General features: G+C 38.0%; 1 protein-coding gene across 4 annotated transcripts in view; it reads right to left on the reverse strand.

The window, feature by feature from the left end:
• Window positions 1-27,949, reverse strand: part of scube1 (signal peptide, CUB domain and EGF like domain containing 1) — a 276,508-nt gene that overhangs the window by 46,204 nt on the left and 202,355 nt on the right. For all 4 annotated transcript variants that reach the window (XM_062981871.1, XM_062981870.1, XM_062981869.1 and 1 more), the window contains one exon: window positions 23,848-23,970. In XM_062981871.1, coding sequence (XP_062837941.1) covers window positions 23,848-23,970 — 123 coding nt within the window. The remainder of the gene's footprint in view (window positions 1-23,847; window positions 23,971-27,949) is intronic.

Consider the following 27,949-nt stretch of genomic DNA (forward strand, 5'->3'; position numbering starts at 1 on the left):
CCTTGAGAAGAACTGTTTTCAGTGAGAGATTCAGAGGTGGTAACTGTGCTCATCGAGAGAGAGAGAGATTCCTATTTTATGCTCCATGTTTCTGTGAACTTCCATGTCAATTTATGCAGCCTTGTGCCTTGAGTCTTGTTCCAGACTTGTCCTTGCTTTTGGGGATTTTTGGGTACCCAGTTAATGTTCCAGTAGTTTGCAGTTTGGATTCCTGCTCCAGTCAAGATCCTGCCTTGTGTTCCAGCATTGATCCTGTTCCTTGGACTAATCTTGGAGCTTGTCTCCTGCGTTCCAGTTGATCCTGTGCCTTGGACTAATTTTGATATCCTGTTTGGACTCTGATCTTCTGTGTGACTTTTATAGACTCTCGCTTCAAGATTCTCAAGTATTTTGTTCCTTGTGGACTTAAACCTTATTTCATTAACTTTTAACTTTGATTTTCTATTGCTTGCATATAATTTTCAATAAACAGCTTGCTTTACTTATATTCTGGGGCTTCAGTGTGGTTTTGAAGTGCCTCTGCAGCCTAGGGGTGCAACAAAAGCATCCTTTTCTTCATACTGTACTCATTCCAACCTCCCTCCCTCTCTTGCTCTTTCTCCTTCTCTCTCTTCATGAAGCCAAATATACCAGGAATAAAAACCACACAAAATCAGTTTGTCCTCAAAGGAGAAAAAAAGCAAAGCAGACAGCAATCTTCTAAAACCAACAAAAACACGAGGCACAGAGGCTGCTCCTTTGAAGCCCTAAAACCCTGTACTCTCACGCTAGCCCTCCCTCTGGTGCTGGCTCTTAACTCAAAACACTGCTCTTGCATCCTTCAATTCTTCTTAAGTTTTAAATCTGTATTTAGCATCTTCATGTGCTAGCTCTTAATTCAAAACACTAACTTTACATCAAAGCAAAGCCTGCACCGAGCGACAGCTCTTAACTCAAAATGCTCTTAAGTTGGGCACGCTCTTAAGTTGAGGTTCCACTGTAGTTCTTATAGATAGATTTTGATTTGATGAATGTCAATGTGATAATTATATCTTTCTTCTTGTGCTCAATATTCTGTACATAACATAAATACTGTTTAAGTGAGCTCAGTTCCACTGGAACCAATTATGCCATGGGTATCATGCTCATGAGCCCACCCATCACACAACTATCATTCAGCTTCTCATTTACCACATCAAAAGTGAGAAACAGGAATGTGTCAATGCTAGCTGAACAACTGGCTGCACTAGGGACTGGATTGACATAATCTTTGAGAAAGTACAATCACTTATCAGACATTTTTTAAAATTCCCATTTAGTATACAAACAGAATGCCAGCCTTCACTTATATTTTACTGCTAACTTCATCAGCACTACGTTTAGTAGAAAATTGAAATATATAAAAATAGGAAATATTCACACTGTATCTTTATAGCAGTCCAATGGCCCATCCTGGCAATCAACAACCAAATACAAGAAAATAAACAAAACTATGTATCTTTTAACCATAATGGGCACCACTATGTGAATTTGAATTCTACCTGAAGAATTCTGCATATCCAGAATCTTATCACACTTTATCACGTGCAGCTGTGTATCTCTTGTACCATAGCAATGAATACTCTTTAAGACAGACAGTATAATTTTTGTGGAGAGTCATACAGTTTTTGAAAGAAGTTCCAAAGACCCTTGGAACAGGGTGGTGAAGGAATGCATATTGTTGCTCTGACCCTATACTAGTCCTTTCAAAGGCCCCATCTACACATTATCTGCTTTGAACTGGATTATATGTCACTGTAGACTCAAATAATCCAGTTCAAAGCAGAGAATCTGGATTTTATATGACAGTGTAGATGGGGTCAAAGACTACCAAGACAATTAGAAAAGTCTATGATTAACAATGCGCAATTTAACTGCACTTTCTGCAATTGTAGGAATGCACTAAAGGAAGCACTCATGGGAGCAAGAGGGTGAATTTTCATTTTCCATGCTCACCCAGACAAGTCCATGAGCCTGGACCTCTGCCACCAAGGCTCCCAAAATTTCCAATTACAGCAACACTTATTATGCAGGTGGTTTTAGTGAGTTGGACACTTGCCTCTCTGTGGACTAGGAGCCCAGGCCAAAAAGCAGCCATCACACAGTAATGGTTTTAGGCTTTCCCTGAACTGGTTTGGAGTCCTACCAGTGTCTGAGAAGTGAAAGGCTCTCTGTTTCCCCATTTAGCACCTTGCACACTACTGATGAGTCAAAATTTACCTTGTTAAGCAAATACTTTTGAGTGGCCTTGTCACAAACTACCATGAACATGAGTAGCTCTTCAGCACAGTAAGAAGGAGACATTACTATTTGAGTCACTAATCTCAAACACCATTCCTCCATCCCAGTAATACAGAAGACTAACTATGGATCAGGCACAACAATATCCCCTTTCCCATTAAAACCCAGTTTACTCCACATTAATTTACTTTTACTGGAGCTGTTGTTTGGATGCTCCAGTTAAGGCAAGACAGGTCTCACATTAAAGGCCTGTTTGGTAGGACCCTAGGCTATCTGGAGGTTCAACAACACCTTGAGTGATCCAGGTTCTTAAGCCTTGCTCTACAGCAGGTTTATCAAACTCATTTTCACTGAGAGCTGCATCAGCCTTATGGTTGTCTTCAAAGTGCCCTTTGAAGATAATTGTAAGATTATATGAATGTAACTATGTTGCCTTGTCATTCAACGCCTTGCGGGCCACATAAAATGACATCTTGGGCCAAATAAGGCACATGGGCCTTGCGTTTGACATGTGTTCTACAGATACTCTCATAAAATATGTAAGGCGGACTCCGAAATTAGCAGAGTAAGGAAAGAATCTGAAGGACAAAATGCTACCAGTAGGCTCTTTTCCAGAGAAGTTCAAAAAATATTGCCAGCTCACTTGAAGGAATAAGTACCTGTTTCTTCCATTAACTACCGCATACACACCCCCAAATTAAATACATAAACCTGACAAGTTGTGTGTGTACACATTCTGTACTAAAATAGGTATTTTCTGTTTTCCTTCTTCCCTCCCAGGGTACTACCTGCAGCTGGTGCCACCCACACAATGTAATCCATCTCACAGAATACGTTGCTAATGGTTGTCTGAAGAAAGTTTAGGTACATTTATAGTGAACCAGCATCACTACGATTTTAGAGTGAGAGTAACTAGTTCCAAGTTTGCTTCACTGGGAAGAAAAAAGAACATGTTGTAAACTTGTCTTTTTATTCTTTTATTCCTATCTTGTTGCCATGGATTAGATATTCATAATCCCTGGTGAGTTCAACTAATGGTGGATTAGCAAGGATATTTTCTGATAAAAACTTCAAGATATTAAATACTTGTCAGTTATCTATTCACAACTTGAATAACAGCCTAGTACTCTTTTCTTTCTCTCACACACATGTTGCTGTTGTACTATTAATATTCAGTTAATATTCAGTACATTCAATAGAACAAGTTTCTCATGTAAGACAATTGAATCCACCATTTTAAATGGCAGGTTTAAGTAAAAAACTTGGATGTTTCCCAAAGGGGGAAAGGTTCTCTTCATGTTGTTAACCAATAACATATCTCCCAGTTCATCACTTTCAATAAGACTTATTGCTGATTGATGAGTTTTGGTTTGAAATGCTAAATTCTAGATCAGTCAAACATTTCTAAATCAGTCCTGCATTAAAAATGTCTCACCAGGGAGTGCAAAAGAAATGGGTGCAATTCTGTTGATTTAAAAGATGTATACTGAGTCTGCCCTCTGTATTTGTTGGAGCTGGGGTGCAAAAGTGGGAAAACCACAAATTAAAAAAAATATAAAAGTAGAATTTCCAAACTTCCAGATGATTATATGGTCAACTTCACTGGAAATTGACCACAGAATCTTGCTAGAGAACCTACAAATGACTAGAAAAGCATTCTCTTTAAGAATCTCTAGATCAGTGGTTCCCAACCCATGGGCTGCAGGTGGGCCGTGAGACCTAAAATAAGGTCAGTGACAGGGAGAGAAGGAAGGAAGAAAGGAGAGGCCAGCATGTTGTCCTCACCCTCACCCGCACTTTCTCGGCCTTGGAAGGCTTCCCAGGCGAAGGTGGAGAAGACTCACCCAGCAGCATGCAGGAGGGAGCGAGAGAGAGGAGAGTCTCCACCAAGTAATTATTATTATTATTATTATTATTATTATTATTATTATTATTTGATACACAACAAGATTATTAGACAGCAAACAAGATCACTATGCTGGCTGTTGTACTGGATAACACGTCGGACACCTCCCAAATGTCTAGAACTATTATTATTATTATTATTATTATTATTATTATTATTATTATTATTATTATTATTATTATTATTTTATTATGACACAGCAAACAAGATAGACATGCTGGATTTCATATCACAAAATCACAAGTCGAACACTTCCCAAGTGTCTAGGACTGTGTGATGTATTTTCGGATGATGCGCGCAGATCCCAGCAGGGTGGCCTTTTGCAGCTGGCAGATCGTAATTTTGTCAATGTCTATTGTTTCCAAATGCCGGCTGAGATCTTTTGGCACGGCACCCAATGTGCCCATCACCACCGGGACCACCTGCACTGGTTTCTGCCAGAGTCTTTGAAGTTCAATCTTGAGGTCCTGATAGCGGCTGAGTTTTTTCTGTTGTTTTTCGTCAATGTGACTGTCACCTGGGATGGCAACATCAATGATCCAAACCTTTTTCTTTTCCACAACTGTGATGTCTGGTGTGTTGTGTTCCAGAACTTTGTCAGTCTGGATTCGGAAGTCCCACCGTATCTTTGCGTGCTCATTTTCCAATACTTTTGCAGGTTTGTGATCCCACCAGTTTTTTGCTGCTGGGAGGTGGTACTTGAGGCATAAGTTCCAATGAATCATTTGGGCCACATAGTTGTGCCTCTGTTTGTAGTCTGTCTGTGCAATTTTCTTACAGCAGCTGAGGATATGATCAATGGTTTCATCGGTTTCCTTGCACAGTCTGCATTTTGGGTCATCAGCTGATTTTTCGATCTTGGCCTTAATTGCATTTGTTCTGATGGCTTGCTCTTGGGCTGCAAGGATCAGGCCTTCTGTCTCCTTCTTCAGGGTCCCATTCGTGAGCCATAGCCAGGTCTTCTCCTTATCAGCTTTTCTTTCAATTTTGTCAAGGAACTTTCCATGCAATGCTTTGTTGTGCCAGCTGTCAGCTCTAGTTTGTAGTGTGGCTTTCTTGTACTGATTTTTTGTCTGCTGTGCTTTGAGGAGTTTCTGATTTTTGACTTAAAAATTATTATTATTATTATTATTATTATCATTATGATTATTATTATTAGCTCCCATTATCACACACCAGTTGTAATGGAAAAGCAGTCCTTTGTAACATCCTAAGTAATGTTACAAAGTAACAAAGTTGTTGTTGTTGTTATTATTAGCTCCCATTGCCAAACACAAGAGTTGTAATGGGAAAGCAGTCCTTTTTAAAACCCTGTTTAGTCTCCAAAGTATTATTATGATTATGATTATGATTATTTTAAAGCTGTTAGGGACAGTTTATTGGGTCTTGCACTCTGCTTTTTAAATTTTTTTCAACTTCAGCCCCCCTTCTTTTTTTACACAAGCACTAACAAAATCCACAGATAATAACACAGACCAACCAAATTTTTTTTCTTAGTGTCTTTGTTTTTAGGCCTGTTTCTGGGGTTATTTTGGGTTCTGATTCAGAAAGCTGTATTGGATACACCACATCAACTACAGATTATTAAATATGGTTTTCTGTGGGCGAGCAGACAGCAACTACCAGATGGCATGTGTTCTGTATCAGAAGCTAGAGCTGATGTGGTCTATCCAATGCAATTTTCTGAATCAGCACTCCAAACAACTAATCCAAATCTAAAGTTGACCAAAAACTGATTTGTAACTTTTAGTACTAATGTTGGAGAGTGGTGCCTGGTCAAAAAAAGGTTGAGAACCACTGCTTTAAATCCTCCAGTGTGACTCTAAGATCAACTTCCAGCAGAGGACCTAGAGGTTCCTAGAAAGAACATATTAATTGAATCCATAAATAATAAAATCTGCAAACATTATATCCTCAGATGTAGAAGGTTGACTGTAAAAGATAATATGTTTTATAATATGTATCAGTAAAACAATTAAATAAAGAATGAAGAGGTTAACTGAACTAAAGTCTTATTTCATTTGTTCATTGCTCAAACTTCTAACAAGTGGTTTGGAAAAATGAGAATTAATAGAGGCTGAAAATAAAAAAAGCCCTTCTTAGCATTTCCCTTTGCATTACAAACTGGTAATGAACTCCATTCCATTGTTACTGAAACTTAGTTAATAATGTACTAATGATGTGCGTGCACACACACAAAGGTCTGGCATTGATTATAATACCTTTAAGTTGAGCTTTAAAGTATAAAAGCTTTAGCTGCATGTTCTGTTTCAAACTCTATTAGTGGGCAACTCTGTCCATTTTGACGAACTCTGACTGAGATAGAGTGAATGTTTATTTAAGAGTTTTATTGCTGACACTTAGCCATGTGATTAGAGAAGTCCAAATGAAACATGATAAGCAAAGAAGAAAGAACCTTTGAAGGAAATTGGTTTTGCTCAAAAGGAAATGTGCTTTCTGTTACAAAGTATTAACTTTGAAAGAATTGAGAACAAGCAGTAAAATTATAAATCCCACAGCGCATTTATGAGCTGCACTGATGACGAGCACAATAAATAACATCAGAACATATGCAAAGATCAAATGCCATGGCTAGCAAAACATTTCTTCTCCTACTTTCAGAATCAGTGGAACAAGGATGCTCTGAGTGCCTGTTCTGTATGCAGGAAGCTGTTCTTTGTAGCATCTTTGCATGTCAGTCTGAAAGACATATCTCCACTATATAGTCCAATGAATTATCATGAATCAAGAATAGGCTGAGGTTGGTATGCACAGTTCAAACTATATTTTATCTTAGCAAGTAACTGACCACTAACCTGTGTTCCCGTTCAATGTGTGTAACCTTACATCATTGTAGTCTATCTTCCACAACTCTTTCTGCAAGAGGCTGGCCATGAATAAAATTTGAAGCTTCTATTTGAACTAAACATTACTAGGGGTACATGTACATTGTAGAATTAAGGCAGTTTCACAGCACTTTAAGCATAATGGCTCAACGCTATGGAATCATGACAGTTTTGTTTTCTCTGCCAAAGAGTTCTGGTGTCTCAGGAAACTACATATCATTAAGTCACAGAAATTAAACTGGTGTCAAACTATATTAACATTACAGTGTAAATGCACCCTTGAGGATGTAGGGCAGTAGCATTCATGCATTCAAATGAATGTACAGCTTGGTTATTGTTGTTATGTTATTCATATCCTGGGGCCCAAAGCAGCTCACAAGTTAAAAGAATAACACAATAAAATATACAAAAAGTAAATACTAAAAAAGAAACTAATTACAATGCTAAAACAATACTGAGCTCAATAAAATAAAATGCCATTAAAATATAAGAACCTCTTAAAACAGTTAAAACAATGTGTTATAAAAATTCTTTTAAAAACTGGAGTCTGAAGTGATTTACAGAGTCCATCAAAATAAAAACTAGCCCAGTGGTTTGCCCTAGATGGTTGAGAAATTAGCACACTGTTTTATCCCCAGGACCACTTGCTTGTCATACAATATTCAGTTGCTTAATTTCTTTGGCTAAATGTTATCCACGAGTTAGTGTACTAGTTTGAACTGTTGGCTATCTTGGGCAAATCACACTCTCTGTCCTCAGAAGGAGAAAAAGTCAAACTTCTTCTGAACATATCTTGCCATGAAAACCCCGTGATAGAGTCACAATAGGGTGACATGAATGTGCACAACAATAGGTGTAATGCAGATAGATGCCTTAGATGTGTGTCTACCCTATTTGTATTCTGTCTTCCTCCAAGTAACTTGGAGTAATGTAGATGGGATTTACTTCATTTTTCCTAACAAATTTTTATGAGCTTTTTCTAATCAAAGCATCCTGTCAATAAATGCAACACAGACCTTTCCATGGGCTTCTAAAGAAATAAAACAACCTTGATTTAAACTCCATCTCAAGGTTGTTTAAGAGCAATTCATTTGGTGGTTATATGACCAGTACTGGTTAGATTGCTTTAATGCAAGGGTTCCCGAAGTGTGCTTAGCCAAGCCCTTTGGCGATTGATTGTGATTGTGAGGAGCTCCGCATCAGGCGGCACCATGCTGCTTCCCTCCTCCTCCTCCTCTTGCCTCCTCCACCTCCAACCCAGGGTGGCATAAGGGAACACTGCTGTGCTGCTTTCCTCCTCCTCCTGCTGCTCCCCAGGCTGGTGTAAAGGCACATGGTGCTGCTTCTCTCCTCCTCTTCCCCCTCCTTGGGTCGTTGAAATGAAACTGTGGCTTAAGTTGGACTCCGCAAGACCTAAGAGTCATCAGCCATCAACCACTGCTCAGTCAAAGGGGGATAACAACAGCTGTAAGTTTAATTTTGAAGTAGATAGTGCAAATTCCTTGGGCTTAATTCGAAAAATGCTGCACATGACCCTGCTTCAGAGTTTACAATGCCTAATGAAGAGTGAATCCCATGTCATATTTGGACATGCGATTTACTGAGTTTGCTGATGGACATCCACAGTGTGTGATATATAACAAAGTTTTGCCCAATATCTCTATGTTCCCTGACAGGCTTAGATGGCACTTCGAAACGTGTCCTGACTTTACAAATAAAACTGCAGATTATTTCAGAGGAAAAAGTGACAAACTCCATGCAATTCCGACAAAATTTGTATCTCATGCAAAGACAAATAATATCATCATACTTTGTTACAACTTGAACTCTAGTGTGCCCTCATCAAATAACACTGTGCATAATTGAATCCAGGATCTATCAAATGATGTTAAAGACACCATAATTTACCATATCAGTCAAATGAAATTTTTGCTACAACTGGACAAATCCATGGACGTTGCTGGATTAGTATAAATGACATTTGTGTAGTATGAATTTGCAGGTTCTTTTCATGAAGATATTATGTACTTCAAGTCCCTTCCATCCTCTACAAGCAGTAGTGAAGTTTTTCTCATGCTTGATGCCTTCTATATTGAAAACACAATACTGTGGGACAATTTCATAAATGTGTGCACAAACAGCACAAAGGCCATGGCATTTCATGCTTCTGGCTGTGTTACAAGAATTATGAAAGTGTCAAATAATCATTGTGTATTACACCAACACTCCTTCACAATGAAAAAAATGCCAGTGTCACTAAAGCAGGTACTAGACAACGTCATCAAGTTATTAACTTTGTTAAGGCACAACCTTTGCAGTGTAGGCTGCAGTGAAAATTAATGCCACTGCAGGTTATCAAATACCATCCAGCCACGTCTCCTACAACACCACATAATATGACAAATCACTTCAGATTTCCTTAAAGTAAGGTTAACATCATTTCTGGATTTGGGAATAATGTAAGTTTTATGTTTTTCAGAGCTTGGAATTTGGCTGTATTGATTGGCTAAAGTATTATTTTGGGGTTTTACAATAATTTCTACCTTAACTAAAAGTTAAGATTTGGTACATACACAGTAAAGTCTCACTTATCCAACAGAAATGGGCTGGCAGAATGTTGGATAAGCAAAAGTGTTGGATAATAAGGAGGAATTAAGGGAAAGCCTATTAAACATCACATTACGTTATGATTTTACAAATTAAGCACCAAAACATCATGTTTTACAACAAATTGACAGAAAAAGCAGTTGATTACGTTACGTAGTAATTACTATATTTACAAATTTAGCACCAAAACATCACAATATATTGAAAACATTGACTACAAAAACACTGACTACTAAAAGGCAGGCTGTGTTAGATAATACAGGCTAATAATTATTGGAAATTGGTTCATGCAAGAGATTTTAAAAATTAAAATTCAACTGAGACCTGAATATTTCTTATTGAGTATGATAGGGGAGGAAGAAAAATTGGACAGAAATAAGGACATTTTATTGGTATACATTACTACAGCAGCAAGAATGGTTTATGCTAAAAAATGGAAACAGGAAGAAGTGCCAACAAAAGAGGACTTATTAGTTAAAATAATGGACATCATGGATATGGATAAATTAACATTTTTTACTGAAAAAAGTCACAAGAAGTAATGTTTGAAGTACAGACTGGAGTCTTTTTAAAGAATACATGAAAATCTAATGAAATAGAATTATAAATACAGCTATATACGTGTGTGTGTGTGTGTGTGTGTATTTATATATATATATATATAAATAAAAGAAAGGAAGACCTGATAGAAAAGAACACAGAATAGGGGTGAAGAATGGTAGAAAACGGGGAAAAAAAAGATAGACAGTGTTTGGAACAACTGCAAAGAATGAAGAATGGAAGTACAAATTTTCCCTTATATACATATTTTTTTTCCTTTTCTTGTATTCTTTTTTATTCTTTTTTTATTCTTTGACACATTTTTATGTATGTAGGTGTATGTAGGTGTATATATATATGTGTGTGTCTTTTTCCTTTTTATACATACTTTTTCTTCTTTCCTTTTTCCTACTTTTCTATAACACATAATGTTCCCCCACTTACAACACAAGCGAAAGATTTTGAAACAGTTGAAAAGCAACTCACCAATGCCTTGAAAGATCTCTCCAGCTACTACAAAGAGAACCACCTGAAGCCCAACCCTGCCAAGACACAAGTGTGTGCTTTCCACCTACGTAACCACGAAGCCAACAGGAAACTGAAAGTTACTTGGGAAGGCCAAGAGCTCGAACACTGTTTCCATCCTAAATACCTTGGTGTCACCTTAGACCGAACACTAACATATAGGAAACACTGCATGAACACCAAGCACAAAGTAGCTGCACGCAATAACATCCTGCGGAAACTGACTGGCAGCGCATGGGGAGCAGACCCACAAGTAATAAGAACATCAGCCCTGGCCTTGTCTTTCTCAACTGCAGAGTACGCCTGTCCTGTTTGGCACAAGTCTGCCCATGCAAAGCAGGTGGACATAGCACTGAATGAAACATGCAGAATCATCACGGGATGCCTTAAACCTACACCTGTTGATAAACTCTACAAGTTAGCTGGCATTGCCCCTCCTGACGTGCGACGGGAAGTTGCTGCTAACTGTGAGAGAAAAAAGGTCGAACATTGTGAAAGCCACCCACTGCATGGCTATCACCCTCCTCCCACCAGACTCAAATCAAGGAAGGGCTTCATGAAAACCACCACTCCTCTTGATGTTCCTCCAGCAGCAGCAAGGGTGTCCCTCTGGGCAGCTAAACCTGGCAATTCTAACTGGATGGCCCCCCCAAGAGGGTCTTCCTCCAGGGGCAAACCAAGAATGGGCAACTTGGAAGTCTCTGAACAGACTCAGAAGCGGAGTGGGCAGATCAAAAGACAACTTGGCAAGGTGGCACTACCTGGAGGAATCCTCCACCTTGTGTGACTGTGGAGCTGAACAAACAACTCAGCATATGTATGCTTGCCCACAATGCCCTGCCTCATGCACGGAGGAGGAGTTGTTTAAAGCTACAGACAATGCGGTTGCTGTTGCCCGCTTTTGGTCCAAAACTATTTAGTTGCTTGTGATTTCTTCTTTTTTTTAATTTCCATTATTTGAAATGTATTCGTTGTACAATGCTTTTGACACGAAATAAATAAATTCCCCCACTTTTTATGTATTTTCTTTTAATAAAAATTATTTGAAAAAAAAGATAATACAGAACGTTGGATAAGCTAAGGTTGGATAAGTGAGACTCTACTGTACATGATATAGAAGGCCAAGATGGAAAAGCAAGTTCTACCTAATTAAGTTTGATTCATTTTACTACGCTGATAATGGGGACAGCAACATTATTTACTGTATTAACAGGAAACAAAAACATCAACAACACACCAGCCCTGAATATATATGTATATGTCTGCACAAAGAGAAAATGTACACAATTGGCAGATTCCACTTGTAAAACATTTGCCAAGAAGGTCTAGCAATCACAGTTGATGGATACTATTATGCTTTAATATTTCTCTGTTCAAAACCCTGCACAAGGAAAACTAAATTATTAGCAGGAAACATAGGATCTACAACCCAGTGTATAAAGTTACTGTATAAAGTAATCTAGCAGAGGCTACATTAGTCTACAGTTGTCATCTTAAGTACTTTTAAATTGACACAGTGGCCTATTAGGCATTGATTTAAAATACACAGAAGAATGAATTACTTAATTGGTTGCTAAGTCAACATCCACAATCCAATTTCATTCCTCCCTTAATGGCACTTTCAAGGGAAGATCTACAGTATAGCACATTAGTAACCTTCCAATATTGTTTGGAGGATTGAAAGGTAAAACTAGAACTCAGGGAGCTAAAATGTACAGCTAGATCAAGATCCCAAATAGGATCAGGGGTGCTGTCCCCATCTTTTCCCATTCCACTTGCCATGTGAAAGCTGTGTGATTCAAAATGCTTTGGAAGGCAATGAAAACCTTTACAGGTTTTCTGGTAGAGTATGTATGTATCCTGTTCTGTGTCTTCCATTGATAGTTTGGTTAGTATCCCATATGACAAAGGCTTTATATCATTTTTATTTAAGATATGTGTGTATGTTCAAATATATCATATATCACAGAATCTAAGGTGCCATCAAATGTAAGGCACACTCCCGTTTTTGAAGCTTCAATTTTTTTTTAAAAAAAAGAATTTTCATAGAATATCTTTTAGAATTGCCTTTGCATGCACAATAGTGTTTTTTTTTTGTTTGTTTCAAGGTGGTTTTGTAGCACATGAGGAGGGAGTGTGAAGAAACCTGCAAATCATTTATCTATATGGACTTAAACAGTTTTAAGTCTATGTTGGGAATGCGGCAGAAACAGGAAATAGCACTTAGCAAAAAATACCTATGAACAGCTGTATGGTTAGGGCTAAGGCCAAAATGGTGGAGATGTATTAGAGTCTTTGGGGCTGGGGCCCTTCCTCCACCTTTCTTTCAGAGGTAAGACAGTTTTGCAAATTAAAAAAGGCAAATCTAAGGCACCACACTGCATTTTTGAAGCACTGTAAATGGGGAAAAGTGCACCTTAAAAGTAATGAAATGTGTGTGTGCACGTATGTGCCTGAGCACATCTGCATGCAAGGTAAGGGAAATCACTCTGTTGAGCAGAAGGAAATTTGTTTTGTAATATTTTGTAATCCATTGTTTTCAGGGAGCCATCTGCATCAAGTCATAGCAATGATGCAACAATAGGCTAGATTAAAATTCTTTCGGAGATAGTTACGATAAACGGAACAATAATGTATTGAAATATTTGCATTCAGAACACTTTGAATCTTGCCAAACATCATTTTGTTAGTCTAGGAATTTGTCTTCAGTTGGTCTGTGACATGGGTTGTTGAAATGACCCAAAGTAGAGGTAAAGTATTTTGAAATATTTTTGTTCACATGCATATTTTAAAGTGTGTTTTTGAATTAATACATTAGAAGTACTACAAATGATTATGAAATTTGTATGGATAATGGAGTATACACACACACACACACACACACACACACACACACACACACAGAGTGTTCCCTCGCTACTTCGCGGTTCGCTTTTCACGGCCTCGCTGTTTAGTGGGTTTTCAATAAATATCAATGTACACATTTTATCGCAGTATTTTCACTGTTTTTGCGGTATAAGAAAGAGTTTTGGAAGGGGGGAAAGGGAGAAATAAAGGGAAATGGGGGAGGGTAGGGAAGGGTTGGAAATAAAAAAGGGTTATTTAGCTTCCTTTCTTCTTCTCTTCCGGTGTACTGTATATTGTAACTGCTAAAATAAAGTATAAATATTAAAATAAATATGGTGTCCCTACTTTGCGGATTTTCACTTATCGCGGGTGGTCCTGGAACGTAACCCCCGCGATAAATGAGGGAATACTGTATGTATGTATATATATATATATATATATACACACACACACTATATGTTCCTTCATTATTCATATTTCCTGGAGACTTTTGGAACCATTGCTTTCCCAAGTTTACCTTTTGCTACAAAATGAAACTAATATATTGATCCTCAGAATTAAAAGGTGCAATAAAACAGGGTCATTTTATTGTTCGAGTTTAAAGATGAACAACTGATGGTGGTCTGAGGGCTAATATTCTATCTGCAACAGCCTCAAGTATTTAACAATTTGTGTCCAGAAAACAGGTCTTCTGGGTCACACTTTCTACATACAGTTCTAATTCCTAATACTTCAAGTATAAAGGGGAAACAACCTAAACTTCACTCTGTCAGCAAAATATACTAAGCTCTATTAAACACTGGAAAAGGACATTGTTCCTGCAGACGTTTTGTTTATAACTACGTAGTTGAATATTTTATTCAGAAGAATTTAAAATAGGAACTTGCTGTTCATTACCCACTTTACATTTCAGGTGTTAGATCATAAGTAACCTTCAGATCTGTTGATTATGCTGCTCCATTACATTCTGGTGACCCAGCTCTCTTTGGTGACACATATAAAACAGTGTTTGTGCCTAATGTATAAATAAAGAGGGTTTACTTTTGCCCATTTATTTCTACTGAAAAAAATTATGAGAATGTATTAGTGATACCAGTGTCTGTGAACAATATTTGCCCTCATATTGAGATCTAGGTCCATATCATGTTTTGCCACCATCTAAGCCATATCTTGGCTAGAAATTTCAGAAAATGTGCAACAAAGGGTAATGTGAGTAACTGAATTCTGAAAAAAAAGGAAAACTCTTAATGCAAGACAAAAACCAGAGCCACCTTTGGACTACTCTCCCATTTACCAAACTGCCTGATAGTCATATTTAAATATCTGAAAAGATGTTATAAGGAAGAGGGAGCCGGCTTGTTTTCTGCAGCCCTGGAGACTAGGATCGGAGCAGTGGGTTCAAATGACAGGAAAGGCGATTCCACCTGAACATTAGGAAGAACTTCCCGACTGTAAGAGCTGTTCAGCAGTGGAACTCTCTGCTTCAGAGTGTAGTGGAAGCTCCTTCCTTGGAGGCTTTGAAACAGAGGCTGGATGGCCATCTGTCAGGGGTACTTTGATTGTGTTTTCCTGCATGGCAGAGGGTTGGACTAGATAGCCTATGTGGTCTCTTCCAACTTTATGATTCCATGATTCTTTTGACTCAACAGTAGCCATCACATCACTGTCGCCTTTGTCCAAGGCTTCAGCATGGGGGATTGAGAAGTGGAGACAACAATACTTAAAGTGGAAGGTGATAACTGCAAAGAGATCAGACAGAAGCAAGAATACTGTCCTGTTGACTCCGTACATAGAAGCTCTTTTGTCACTGAATCAGTTGGAAGTTGGAAGCAACCACAAGAGCCATACAGCCCAACCCAATACTAATATTCAAACACAGAACAAATGTATGGAGGAAGATTATGACTATGGGTCTCTTCCTTGACCTCCAGACATTCAACTGGACTCAAAAGTATTATATAAAGGAATCCTGGGATGATTGTTGTTCCAACTGTGAAACCATATCCTACATAGTGCCCTATCTCACTCTGAATACACTGAGAACAAAAATGGGGCCAGAGATAAGGTTCAGGGACATAGGACATTATTTTGCTCCTTTCTCTATGTGTAGAGATTGAGATCATATGAATGGAACAGAATAGCAGCAAGAAATTAAATGGATAGTTCCCTTGAATTGTAGCTATTGGGAGCTCTCTCTTGTTCTGTGTGAGTTTAATGTTAATATGACAGCTTACCTTAGGTGAAGTGGGAAAAAAACAGGTTATTTTTAAACTGTTTGAAGTTCAACTATCTTCCTTCATTAATATGAAAGGATCCAGAGATGTTCCAGCTGCCACAGGTTTTCAAACCTCCTTGGAATTCACAGCTTCTGTGGTGTTCCCTTCTTTCTCCCGGGGACAGAGTGAACCTTAATCTCGGCTTCACACTCTTGCCTATTGGAGGGACTTCAAACCTGACCACCAGGATACCAGTTCAAACATGGGGTTTGTGTGGGATTGGGTCAAAACTATTTTAAAATCTTTTTGTGTTTGGATGTAAACTCTTCTTTTTGTCAAAGCAACCTCTGTAACCTTCCTTGTGGTGCCCTTTGGATGCCCTCCTGCTTGGCCTGGAAGGATTGCCTCCGTTTAACATTGCTTACCACATTTCCATCTACAAATGAGAGAAGGATGTTCATTAATGTTATTCCTGATGGATTTAAACTTCACAGCCCAGGCTGTGACCAGTCTCTACTGTTTTCACATAAATAAAGACTTAAACCAGTTTCATTTACAACTAAAGTAAACTATAGGCGGGAGTAATAATTTTCTGGTCCAAAGATTCAGGATTACTAGTTCTACAACTCCCATGTAAAAAATAAAATCTAGAAATTTAGTTTATTCTTGTCTTTGATCTCACTGTCCAATCAGTTTCTCTTCTCCTTTCTTCCAAAAGATGAACATCACTGGAGATTTGTTTTTCTTAGTAATACTCCGTATAACCGCTTAGCTACTCCACTAACTAGATGTGGTTCGAAAGAAAGGTAATTCCATCAGAAATACTGGTGTGCTCGTTTTCCATGAACAGGGTGTGTGTGTGTTTAAAAGAAAATTAGCCCTACCAAGGTCCTATATCTATCCCATGTTTGAAGGCTATACACAACTCCCTGAATAAGGCAGTCTGTTCAATAACACAGCCATCCATTTTGTCTAAATAAGCACCAAGTGATAGTTTGATCCCTTTAGCTACCATTCACATGGAGAACTTTAGAAAAATAATCTTTGTTTTAATTATATTGTTTGTTATATATTTTAATTATGTAACTTTGAATTCCTTGTGTATGCTGGGCTTGGTCCCCAACAATTTCAGATGAAATTGTCCACATAGATCAAGGGAACAACTGACCGCACAGAGAAGCTGATGAAAAAACACAACCTAAAAACTATCTACAGACCCGCTAAGAAAATCCAACAAATGCTATGTTCAGCAAAGGACAAGAGGGATCCTCTCACCTCTGCAGGAGTCTACCATACGCCATGCAGCTGTGGACAAGTCTTCATAGGGACCACTAAATGCAGCACCCAAACATGAGACAAAGAACATGAAAGGCACTGCAGACTAATCCAACCAGAGAAGCATATTATTTGAGAACACAGAAATGCTGGACCACTCTATCAAATACACAGAGAAGCCATTGAAATCCACAAGCATGTGGACAATTTCAACAAAAAGGAGGAAACTATGAAAATGAACAAAATCTGGCTACCAGTATTTAAAAACTCTAAAATTTGGACAGTAAATAAAGAACACCACTCAGAAAACAGAGGAATTCCAGACATGAATCAATCAGGGCCAGCTAACACCCCAACAAAGGATTTCTCCAGGCAGTAAGCAGCCAGACCTTGAAGCTAAAAGGCTATTAAATGCTAATAAAGGTGGTCATTGAAACATTCACACCTGCCTCAAACAGACAAGAGTTCTTTCTCTCGCCCTGAACATTCCACAGATATATAAACTCCACTTGACTAGTTTCCAACATAACTCACAACCTCTGGGGATGCCAGCCATAGATACAGGCGTAACATCAGGAGAGACTGCTTCTGAAACATGATGATATAGCCTGGAAAACTCATAGCAACCGAATATTAGAGCAGCCTAAATCAACATTCTCCAATGCAAAACCCTCTCAATGCATGGACTATAATGCCCATCACCCACAATCAGCATGTCCAACAAGAAAACTGGGAAAACATTCTTGAAATACTGTTTACATTCTATTTTTTTCATCCTTTTGGAGATAATTTTAAAGAATGAGGCATGGAACCAAGCAATTACGGAGGTTAAAGGAGGATGTATGACGATTAAGAGCAACATTGCTGCATAAGCTGAGCAAAATGGACTTGGGTGTAAATGGACTAAAGGAAAATCATAGTGAAGCTCAGAACTGAAACATTTCAAGTACCTGAGTGCATGATTTTTCTGTTTCCATGTACATGAAGCTAATTATCTTTTGTCAGCTATGCTGGATGTGCTTTACACTGAAAGGTGTATATAACTAAACTGTCTTGCATCCAGTTTCTAAAAAGCTGAAGTCACAATAATAATACATCACATATTTTTTTCTGTGACCTTTCTTCTATTGTAGATTTGAAAAAATGTACCATAAAGTCAGGCAATTCTTCACCCACCAAACAAATCAAAATAAAAGTAAACAGAAGCAGTTAAGAGTAGAAAAAACAGATAGAAAAATACATAAACAATATGAACAACTGCATCATCTTTCAACAGGTATATAATTAAATCTTTCTGATTCAGACTGTGGCAGGATTAAAAATCCCAAAATAACCTGCCACAAGTCTCTCAACAGCACTTAAAAATGTCTCGCCTACAGGTTACCAAGATAAAAAACTGCAGATTTACAAACTGACATAATGACTAAGTTATGCCCACCCTGACTCCTTCCATTCCAAACAGCCACCACTGACATTCTGTCAAGAAAGAAAGAAAAAGAATACAGGTGATTCACCACTAATTCCTCGGTCTCTATTTTTCCAGTTTCATTTAACAGTAGTTAAATGGTTCACAATTTATCTCCTAGGAAAACTAAAAAGGAAGTAATACATCCATAATCACCCATGTTTTCAAGGCAAATATTACTGGCAATATAGCTGCTGTCTTAGTAATTTTTAGTTTAGGTTGAACATATCTTACCAGAATTCTGAAATATTCCAAAATCTAAAATTGCCCACATGGGTGTAAATGACACCTTTGCTTTCTGATGGTTCAATGGACACAAGCTTTGTTTCATGCACAAAATTATTAAAAATATTGTATAACATTATCATTAGGCTACATGTATAAAGTGACCATGAACATAGTTTTGTGCATAGACTTGGGTCCCATCTCCAAGATGTACATATATTCAAATATAAGTATTCCAAAATCAGGAAAAAATCCCAGAAATCCAAATCCCAAGCATTTCCGATAAGGAATAATCATCAACTTGTTTTTCTAGCACAGAAAATATATAATGCTGCCAAACCACTGGGGTGTATAATATTCTGGTTTTTAAAAAGCTTTTGGTGGTTTTATTTGAAAAACAAACAAGAGCCTGGAGAATTCTTATGTTCCCCTTCAATAAAGGAAAAAGAATGAGCTTTTCATGCAGTACTGTTTTTCTCAATTTGGCCCAACATAGTTTCCATGTGAGATATTTATATAATGGCTTGACTGGCCAGCAGTTTTCTGTTAATCCTAGGCACAACTGACATGTCTTCACACCTCTTAATTTTTGTGTGACTCTTGGAATATCTTTATATAGCATTTATTTCATTAGGCGGGCAGCTATTTCACACTTAATGGTTCCGCACACAAATTGAAGTCACTACATGAGGAAGATCCCTTGGAAAATGGAATAGGGACTTCAGAGTGGGCCATAAATAAATAAATAAATAAATATTTACAATCTGTTGTATTCAGGTGAACAGCTCTCTGTTTTGGGGGTCCTATGTTCTTGGAATTCAGGTATTCACGTTTCTAAGCTTGTTCTTGCTTATAGTTCATGTGGGGCATAGGTTGCCTGCCTTGGATTCATGCTATCTTGTTTATGATTTTTTTTATTGACTCTCGAGACTACATTTGAAAAAATGTTGGACTCTTAGCTATCTTGGAAATAACCTTTTGAACCTTGATTCTTTCCTTTGAATTTGCTTATTTTTTATATACTCTTCTTAAATGAACCTTTATTTACTGGATTACCTGGACAGAGTGTAGTTTGTGGTGAAAAGGTGTTTCAGGGCTCTAGTGCAACAATCTCTACCTTTCTTATTGACACAATAAAAGGTAATAACTCTTCTCACCCTACTTAACATTGCTATCCACCAAAGATTTTTAAAGTTTATTGTTAGGTCAATATTACTTAAACCTATCTCATGTAACACTAGCCTTCATCTCACACACATAGCTTTATGTGGCTCAATACACTATTAGATCCCATGTTCATAGTGAAGCAGAGGGTTAAACTCTGACATTAAAAGATAATTTGGCTCCATCTCAAATATACAATATAATCTCTTACGGAATATGGAAATCCATCTGCTGATACTTTTTAATTGTGAGGTCCATTTTAACATTTGAAGACAAGCTTCTATTTTTTCTTCGTTATCATAACATTCACAAGTTAAATAATAGAAATGTTTGAATTGTGTTGCTTTTGAATATTTTTAATGGGCACAATTTCACTGTACAGTGTTTCTTCACTTATCGTGGGGATTACGTTCCAGGACAACCTGCAATAAGTGAAAATCCACGAAGTAGGGACACTATATTTATTTTAATATTTATACATTTTTTTAGTAGTTATACGCTATTTTAAGTCTTTATCAACCAATCGTTTGTTGATAAATCGCCTCCTTCTCCTCCCACTGCCGCTTGGGCTCCCTTTCTCTCCCTTTGGCTTCTCCTTCCTCCCTTCCTTAAGCTGTAAATTGTAAATTTTTATGATTTATAATATTCTTTTAGAGTTTATTGAAAAACCGCAAAACAGCGAATCTGCGAAAAATGAACTGCGAAGTAGTGAGGGAACACTGTATATTAAACTATATTTCAATTTAATTATTTGTGAATCTCTCTTAAATGTTCTACAAAGAAGCGTTTTACCATTTGTCAACTGTGTGAGTTTTTAGATTGAGATCTGAAATAGTTTTGCATGTACAAGTCCAAAACTCACACCACCATACTCCTATTTGACTGACCTTTTCAGACACCTATTTTTTTTACTTTTCTTAATGCTTACAAATGTGTCACTGTATTGTCCAAAAAAAATCAGTCATGCGTCGCATCGATCTCGACTTTGTAAATGTCACCAACCAACTGACACAATCTTCTAGGCTATTTCTTCTGACCTGTGCTTCAGTCATTGCCAGCCAATGCTCCGACTGCTGTCTACCCACATTGGCCAAGCTAACCTTATGCTGACTCCCCTATGTCTAACCACACGGATGTCTCAGATGTGGACAAGACTAGTAAAAGCTATGGAAACGTTTAACCTGCTTGAGTCACTTTTTCTTTTCTATGGGCTCATCTAGCCACTTCATAGAAAATGGAGAAGATGACAGAATAACTGACAGGTATTTCAGAATAGCCAGCACTTGCTATTTTGTATGTTCTTTAAAATTCAAAGTGAATATTTCACTAAGAAAAAGCCATAACTGTTTATTGCAATATTGAATGAGAAGAAATATAAAAGCATTAAGATTTCATGCCTTGCAATTAACTGCAGTTAAACAAGTACAGTAGAGTCTCACTTATCCAACATAAATGGGCCGGCAGAACATTGGATAAGCGAATATGTTGGATAATAAGGAGAGATTAAGAAAAAGCCTATTAAACATCAAAATAGGTTATGAGTTTACAAATTAAGCACCAAACATCATGTTAGACAACAAATTTGACAGAAAAAGTAGTTCAATGCACATTAATGCTATGTTGTAATTACTGTATTTATGAATTTAGCACCAAAATATCATGATGTATTGAAAACATTGACTACAAAAATGCGTTGGATAATCCAGAACGTAGGATAAGCGAGTGTTGGATAAGTGAGACTCTACTGTAATCATTTATTTTTCTTCACATTCTGGACACTGTTTTGCTTTTCTGTGGGATATATAAAGAATATGGGATATATGGAAACATTTTAACATGCTTCCATATAGCAAGTTCCATACAAACCTGTTGCAATCCAAGTAAAAAAGATGGGTTGGGTGCCAATGGAATGAACAGTAATTGAGAAATTAAACAGAGCTATAGAGAAAATAAGTTGGGAAAGAAACTTCTGCATCACTTGCAGAAGTTTCTCTCAAAATTCTACCTAGCAACAACATGTAGTACATAACGCTATGAATATTACTTACCCAAAACTATTGGGAATGACTAAAGCAGTGGTTCTCTACTTTTTAAAAATCAGGGCCCAATTGACCAGGGACAACTTTGACCAGGGCCCATTTTAAATTGCACTGGATAGACCACATCAGCTCTAGTTTCTGATACAGAACAAATGCCTTCCAGTAGTCGCCATCTGCTCACCCACAAAAAACCATATTTAATAATCTAAAACTGATGTAGTCCATCCAATGCAATGGTCAGCTCTGCAGAAAGGAGGGGAAGTAAAATAAACAAAATAAAATAAAGAGGAAGGAGCTTCGCGGACCGGATTTTTGTTCTCGTGGCCCACTGCTGGGCCGCAGCTCACAGGTTGGGAACCACTGGACTAAATTGTAGGCTGTCAAATTAACTCCGAATATTTTAATCTTGTCTGGGTCTTTTAATTCCATGTAAGAGATCAATTCTACAGTAAAACCCGACTACTGGCACCTGATAAAAGTAAAGTCTAATCTCAAAACCTTCCCAAATAGTTGTGAAAGAACCACAAGAAGCTAGAAGGCAATAGGATATAAGCACTCCACTGTCAGTTTAACTCAGATGCCTTTATTTTAAGAGAACCTCACACATTTGCGAGTTTGCCTTTTGTGGATTTATTATTTTCAGTTTTGCTTAAAACTTTCCCTCTAGGAAGCTCTGCAGTGTGGTTCTATGGTCAGCTGTAGACATGCTAGATACCCCTAAAGCGGTGTTAGCTCAGGTAGCTCAGGTTTTTCACTTTCTCAAGGTGAATATATGGGGCTGTGGTGGCACACCGAGTTAAACCACTGAGCTGCTGAACTTGCTGACTGTGGGATGGGGTGAGCTCCCATTGATAGCCCCAGCTTCTGCCAACCTAGCAGTTTGAAAACATGCAAATGTGAATAGATAAACAGGTACCGCTCCGGCAGGAAGGCAACGGTGCTCAATGTAATCAAGCCAGCCACATGACCTAGGAGGTGTCTACAGACAACGCCGGCTCTTCGGCTTAGAAATGGAGATGAGCACCACTCTCCAGAGTCGGACTCGACTAGACTTAATGTCAAGGGGAAACCTTTATCTTTACTAGGGTGAGTATAGCTTCATGGAGCATATCAAAGGTATGAAATTAGTCTTAAATCGCATTCTTGTTCTCAACTAGAAATATACGTACCAGTGGAAACTTGGTGAGTAAGTGCTTATATACAACACTTACATACAATGAATAAATATAAATTGATTTAATGGATTTTCTCTTGCCAAGACCAACACTTAAAATCAGTTTAAGTAGGCTGGCTGATCGTATTTTATCTCACAAGGTACTTACAAAGCTGGTATTAGGACAAGGAATATTTTCCCCATCACCTTTTAAATGTATACAGACACCTATTTACCAAATTTACATTATTTCTCTGTTGGAACCCAGACATGTAGTGCATTCTGAATGATCTCATGGAGGAATAATTTAAAATCACCAACCAGTTGGTAAAAAGCCACACTGCACCAGCTAGAAAACACCGTTATAACAACTGGCTAGACCAGAGGGAGTTAAGAGATACTGGCTCCTACACTGCCATATAATTCAGATTATCAAAGCAGATAATCCACATTATCTGTTTTTAATATAATCCAGTTCAAAGCAGCTAATCTGGATTTTATATGGCAGTGTAGAAGGGGCCACTGTCAAACATTTATTAAAGACATTTAAGTAAGCATATTTGATGGTACAGTATTAAGAAATTGGTCTGTTTCTATTTACAGATCACATAGATCAAACATATAATAAAATGTATGTTAAAGACAACAGAATTATAGCATTGTTACTACAAACAGTCTCTGCCAGATAACAAAATAAGCCTTCTGGACTTTTTTATTTCAAACATCGAATTACTGAAGTCACTAAGCAATGACAAACAAGTATGCTTAAAAGAGTATTACCTTGGCAGGTTCGTTCATCCGTTAGTAGTTTATAGCCCTTCTGGCAGCTGCATTCAAAGCTGCCCACTGTGTTACGGCAGAAGTGGTCACAGCCACCATTGTTTACCAGACACTCATCAATATCTATCAGAAACAGCAAAATAAACAAAACATAACATCAGTCCTATAACTTCAATTAATATTAGCTACCCACCCAACAAGTCTTGCAAACAGCAAAATGAGATTTTTAGGACTAAGATCTTCACAACAGTATACTTGTTGACAATACTGCCAAAAGGAACAGATGTTTCAATATCCCAGACGATTACTAGGAAAGAAATTAGTACCGTGTAACTTTGTCAACAAATCCAAGGCAATATATACATATGGAGATTCAAGAAAAGATGAACTGTTATTGAGCAACCACCTTCTGATCTGTAAGTTCATGGTTTCAGTTGATTTGTTCAACACAGAAACTAATCAAAACAATTAAAAATATGAAACTTCTATTAAAGTAGGATCTTAAGACTAAAATGCTTTTAATTATTTGCAACTGGCTATTCTATCTACTACTATTAAAACAAAGTTGACTTTCAAGTTTCACACTTAATTGTAAAGGAACAAGTCTTCATGTTGTCACAAGCTCAGTATGTACAAAACTCAACTTCTCATCTCTTTCTTTTGCTCTTTTAGAACTCAAGTGTGGGTTTGCCTTTATTTTTCATTCCCCTTCCTTCTTGGTTGTCAGTATTCACTCTCAGTCAAGTCATGTCACTTCTGCATTGTAACATTGCAATACCTTTTTCTCCATTCCCACAGCACAGAATCTTGTACATATACTAGTCATATGTTGCCTAGACCTTTTCACAAACCTCTCAATGCCCCATTCACGACCTTGGCTCACTCTCATTCATCTGTTCTTACATTGCTATATATTTTTAATTGGGACCTTTGTTCCTGCAGGACTACAATCCTCCAACAATTTCTTGCTCTTTCAAAATATTATATCTCTCTCCCTTCTCCAAACACACAACCCCCGTTACATTTTTGGTTCAATTTTCAGCATGTCAAGTATATACCGTGTTTCCCCAAAAATAAGACAGTGTCTTATATTAATTTTTGCTCCCAAAGATGCGCTAGGTCTTACTTTCAGGGGATGTCTTATTTTTCCATGAAGAAGAATTCATATTTATTGTTGAACAAAAAAATGAACATTATATACTATACAGTAGTTGTCATCACAAATCAGCATAACCAGACAAACTGTGAATCCTATCAAGAATTTCTTGTTACTACCAATATTTCCATGTACAACACTCTATGGTAAGTACATTTACTGATCCTGCATGCTCTTGTGTTCTGTTTGTTGGGCATGCTTCCAAACAAAAACTTGGCTAGGTCTTACTTTCAGGGGAGGCCTTGTATTTAGCAATTCAGCAAAACCTCTACTAGATCTTATTTTCTGGGGATGTCTTATTTTAGGGGAAACAGGGTATGACCACTTCACACTGGCCGCCAGAATCACCACACATCGTAGCGAATCTGGCAACTGCTGCCCGGGGGCATGGGAATTGCCCCATGTAATGGAAAAGATAATTATAGTGGGGATTTTATCTAAGTTTAGTAATGTTGATATTATGGCAAGGGCAAGGAGGAGTTGGCTACATCTGATTGGTTGCTGAATCTGAAAGTCAGCAGGAGACAGGCCTGTAGCGAGGGGGGGGGTTCAAACCCCCCCCCAAATTTTTCAGGTTATAAAAAAAACCCTGGTTTACTCATGAATTTTAACTGGTTAACCAAATCCCCATGCTAAATCTATGAGACACAAAACATTAAGAGTCCCTCCAGGCACTATCTCAAGCAGATATTGACAGGTTTGTAGCGGGGGTGGGGGGTGCTAGGGGTTCAACCCCCCCTCAGAATTTTCACCCCCCCCCCGAATTTTTTTTCTGGCTACGGACCTGGATGGAGATTATATTGATCTACCCTGTGAGGAGAAGTTGGAAGCTACATATTGACTCCAGGATATATACAGACATTTAAAAACTGAATCCTGTAACAAACATATAGAATTAAAGGAGACACAGAGACAGTGATAGTGTATTCAGGCGTGTACTGTAAGTCACAGAGTTTGTGAGAATTCCTTCCCCATCCCCTTATCAGTTGCGTCACATCTATTAATTGGTGGCAGCGATAGGATATCAAAATAAAGATCCCCCCTCCCTGTAAGGTTTCATCACACCCACACCCTGCATTGTCCAGTTTACTGGCCAGGCGATCCTATGGGGGGGGGGGAAGTGTTGGCCTTCCAGCTTCCCTCCATCGATCCAAGGCAGCACGGAAAATCTCCTGTGTTTCCACAATGGTAGCACACATTTCTTTTCTACTTCTTTAAGCATTAGGCTTGTGCACAGATATGTTTTTCAAAATGGGCTCTGGCTGACTCAGCTCTTTTGACCAGCCATAACAGCACGAGTGCAACAGACCATGCAGCTGCCGACCATGGCTACTTTCAGTTTCATTTGGCTACATGTAGAGCACAGATAGGCAGCCGCACACCCACACAGGGTTTCTCTGTGAGCCCTGCCTGTAGAGCCAATCAGAATCGAAGAAAACCATGATGTATTTTTAGCCAAGCTTGGCTTCCATTTTTCTGTTGTGAAAAGGTTTCTGAGACAGACAGAACATGCTTCAGTCTGCTGGTGATCTAAATTCTCAGTGCTGCTCGCAGCTCTGCATGGCTTGGCTTGCTTTGTGTCTCAAATAACAATAAATAAGCAGTTTACTTTCTATACACTTAAGAAATTGCCATTGATGGTGCCCTTCAAAAGAGGCAAGCTTCAAATGTGGGGAAGAAGTACCTTGCCATTTCAAAAGCCACTATAAAATGAGGCAGGAATTTATATCTTTTAAAAAAGAATGGCTAATGCTCCTTTAGGTGGTGTGGTTCCCACTGAAATAAGTGTTTAAAAAGTGTGCCTTAACTCAGCTCAATTGAAAGAGTGTTGAAAGCAAATGATCCCAGAAAGGGTGGTTTCTTAAATCTGATGCCTTAGTCCAGTTCTTATTAAAGGACATAACGAGAAATGATTCCAGGTGGTTTCTTAAGTCTGATGTCTTCACCCAGGTCTCATTAAAGGTCATAAGGAGAAACGATCCCAGAAAGGGTAGTTTCTTAAGTCTGATATCTTAACCCAGGTCTTCTTGAAAGACATAAGGGGAAACAATCCCAAAAAAGGGTGGTTTCTTGAGTCTGATGCCTTAACCCAGGTCTTATTGAAGGATATAAGCAGACATGATCTCAGAAAAAGTGGTTAAGTCTAATGCTTAACCCAGGTCTTATTGAAGGATATAAGGAGAAACGATCCCAGAAAAAAGTGGTTTCTTAAGACTGATGCCCTAAAAACGACAGAAAGGGGAGTCTTAGAAGTTCTCCCATTGATGCCAATGGGCCAGATATTACCGGAGTGAAAACTGATCTTTTGGTTGTTTATCACTACCAATTCTTCACCCATCTAATAAGGTCATAAGATGGGATTGTAGCTGAAATACATGTGACTAATATAACTTTTCATGCATCTTAGTTCTGTTTACCTACACTCCCCTTTTTTCCCCTCTGCTCTTTCCGCTGTGTAGAATTTTGCATAGGAAGCTCTTCATCAGTGTCCTCTTGAACACTGTAATGAATCGTGGATGCTGAGCTTTGTTTAAGTATATAATACTTAAAACAGATCAATAACTGAATACCACAAGTAACCTGTCCATTAACTCCATTGTTGTCCTAATTTTCTGAATGTTCCCCAGACTGTTAGGGAAAAGATCTGGGACATTTATTTGTGGTGGAAACAGTTTCCAATTAGGAAGGCTGGATTATGTTACTTCTTTTCTAGTAGTCCTGCACCCGCTTTATAGTCCAACTGAAGGCAATCATATGGATAACATATATAATAAGGCAATGATCACAGAAAATAAAAGGTTCAATTCAGAATTACAAAAAAAAATTACAAAGGGAAGAGTTTATCTGAAATTGTGATATGACAGTTAAAATCAATTCCAGTACAAATTCATCACATTGCTTGAAATGGATTGCTGTGGTTTCAGTTCCTCTGTCAGCACTACCACA

This window comes from Anolis carolinensis, chromosome 5 (assembly GCF_035594765.1).
Source record: "Anolis carolinensis isolate JA03-04 chromosome 5, rAnoCar3.1.pri, whole genome shotgun sequence".
Classification (NCBI taxonomy): Eukaryota; Metazoa; Chordata; class Lepidosauria; order Squamata; family Dactyloidae; genus Anolis; species Anolis carolinensis.